A 2,314-nucleotide genomic window follows, 5' to 3' on the forward strand; every position below is an offset into this window, starting at 1 on the left:
GAGAACACAGACATAAAAAGCTGGCTCAAGCCTAACACAAAAAACCTAAGCATTGTAATAAACAGCAAGCCAAGAACAAAAAATTGAGCTCCAAGTCTTTATTTTTTATATCGAATCCTAATTTTGCCATGAAAGAGAAAATGAAGTTAAAGATAACATGTTTTTAGAAAAAACCATCACCACTTGAAACAAGTAGATACTCTCGAATTAGTTCTGTTCCAAAATTGGAAATTACTTTTAGAAAAGTAAAATCATAAAATGTCCTAAATGTCAGGAAAGTCAGAGAGATGTCAACAACAACAACAACAACAACAACAACAAAAAATCAGAATTTCAGAATGCCAATCTGGTTCCTGGATACTCATGGATTCTTCTTGTCCAGCCGCAAGACAAACATTTTTGTCACTCATTTAAAATGACAATCCCAACAAGACTTTTCAATGCCCCTTTTATGTCCTTGTTCCTCAAGCTGTAGATAAAGGGATTCAGCATGGGTGTGACTATGGTGTACATCCCTGAGGCTATTGCACTGGCCCTGGAATTTTGGGTAGTGGCAGAACTGAGGTACACCCCAAGGCCTGTACCATAAAACAAAGACACAACTGAAAGGTGAGACCCACAAGTGGAAAATGCCTTATATTTCCCCCTTGCTGATGTAATTCTCAGTATGGAAGAGACAATCCGAGAATACGAAAATATGATACCAGTGAGGGGAATAATGGCTACTACCACAGTTGTAAAATACATCTCTATGACACTGAGGAGGGTATCAGAACAGGCAAGTTGGATAACCTGATTGATTTCACAGAAGAAGTGGGGAATTTCCAAGTTAGTACAGAAAGACAGTTGCAACACTAACAAACCATGTACCAGAGAGTCCAGACCACTCAATATCCAGGACAACAGAAGCAGCAAGACACAGAGTCTGGGATTCATGATAACTGCATAGTGCAGTGGGTAACAGATGGCCACAAACCGGTCATAGGCCATTATAGAAAGGAGAAAACTATCTAACTCTGCAAAAAGGATGAAAAAATACATTTGGGAAAGGCAGCCTTGATAGGTGATGGTTTTGTTATGGGTGTGGATATTCAGCAGCATCTTTGGGATAGTGGTGGAGGTGAAACATATATCTACAAAGGAAAAGTTGGCAAGGAAAAAGTACATGGGAGTGTGGAGATGGGAGCTAGTGATGGTGGCCAAGATGATGAGAAGGTTCCCAATAAATGTGACCAGGTACATGGACAGGAACAGCCCAAGAAGAAGGGATTGCAGTTCTTCCACTTCTGAGAGTCCAAGGAGAATAAATTCTAAAACCTCTGTGTGGTTTCCTGGTTCCATGTAGCTGGTGTGACTGTCAAGAAAGTGAAAAGAAGAGTAATACATTACAAAAAGAATACACATCATCAACCAGCAGCACTACTACAGATTTTAAATTTTTAATGAATAAACATAAATACAAGTATTGTATTTGACACATACAATAAATAAAAGCCTGTATTTTGTCAATAGATTAGGTTCAGCTGAATAGTCAAAGGATTAAAAATGCAGTCATTCTTTCCACCTCTGTCCATTCTTCCAAGTTAGCAAACTAATCCCTAATGATAACTACCATAACAAGCACCACTCTTTCTACATACATATCTTTGAGATAGAATCATCTAGTTCCTTGCTCCTCAGAGTGTGATCCATGAGTAGCAGCATCAGCCTCACCTGGAAGCTTGTTAGACATGCAGGCTCGGTAGACTGCCTCTACTGAACCAGAATCTGCATTTTAACAAGTTTCCAGGTGTATTAATTTCCTGTTGTGTTGTTCTTAGGTGCCATGGAGTCCACTCTGACTCATATCGACCCTATCCAGGACAGAAGGAAACACTGCCCAGCCCTGAGCCATCCTTACAATCATTGTTATGCTTGAGCTCATTGTTGAAGCCACTGTGTCAATCCACCTCGTTCAGGGTCTTCCTCTTTGCATCTGACCCTGTACTCTGCCAAGTATGATGTCCTTCTCCAGGGACTGATCCCTCCTGACAACATGTGCAAAGTATGTAAGATGCAGTCTCGCCATCCTTGCTTCTAGGGAGCATTCTGGTTGTTCTTCTTCTAAGACAGATTTCTTCATTCTTTTTGCAGTCCATGGTATATTCAGTATTCTTTGCCAACATCACAATTTAAAGGCGTCAATTCTTCTTCGGTCTTCCTTATTCATTGTCCAGCTTTCACATGCATATGATGTGATTAAAAATACCATGGCTTGGGTCAGGCACACCTTAGTCTTCAAGGTGAGATCTTTGCTCTTCAACACTTTAAAGAG

General features: G+C 40.2%; 1 protein-coding gene across 1 annotated transcript; it reads right to left on the minus strand.

The window, feature by feature from the left end:
• Nucleotides 1-402: 402 nt before the first annotated feature.
• Nucleotides 403-1,341, minus strand: LOC126071237 (olfactory receptor 7A10-like). Its single transcript, XM_049875476.1, has one exon. The coding sequence runs from the start codon at nucleotides 1,339-1,341 to the stop codon at nucleotides 403-405; it is 939 nt and encodes a 312-aa protein (XP_049731433.1).
• Between the last annotated feature and the right edge of the window lie 973 nt (nucleotides 1,342-2,314).

This window comes from Elephas maximus, chromosome 3 (assembly GCF_024166365.1).
Source record: "Elephas maximus indicus isolate mEleMax1 chromosome 3, mEleMax1 primary haplotype, whole genome shotgun sequence".
Lineage (NCBI taxonomy): Eukaryota > Metazoa > Chordata > Mammalia > Proboscidea > Elephantidae > Elephas > Elephas maximus.

Coding starts and splice junctions, on each gene's coding strand:
- LOC126071237 (XM_049875476.1), bottom strand. CDS start 1,341: ATGGAACCAGGAAACCACACAGAGGTTTTAGAATTTATTCTCCTTGGA.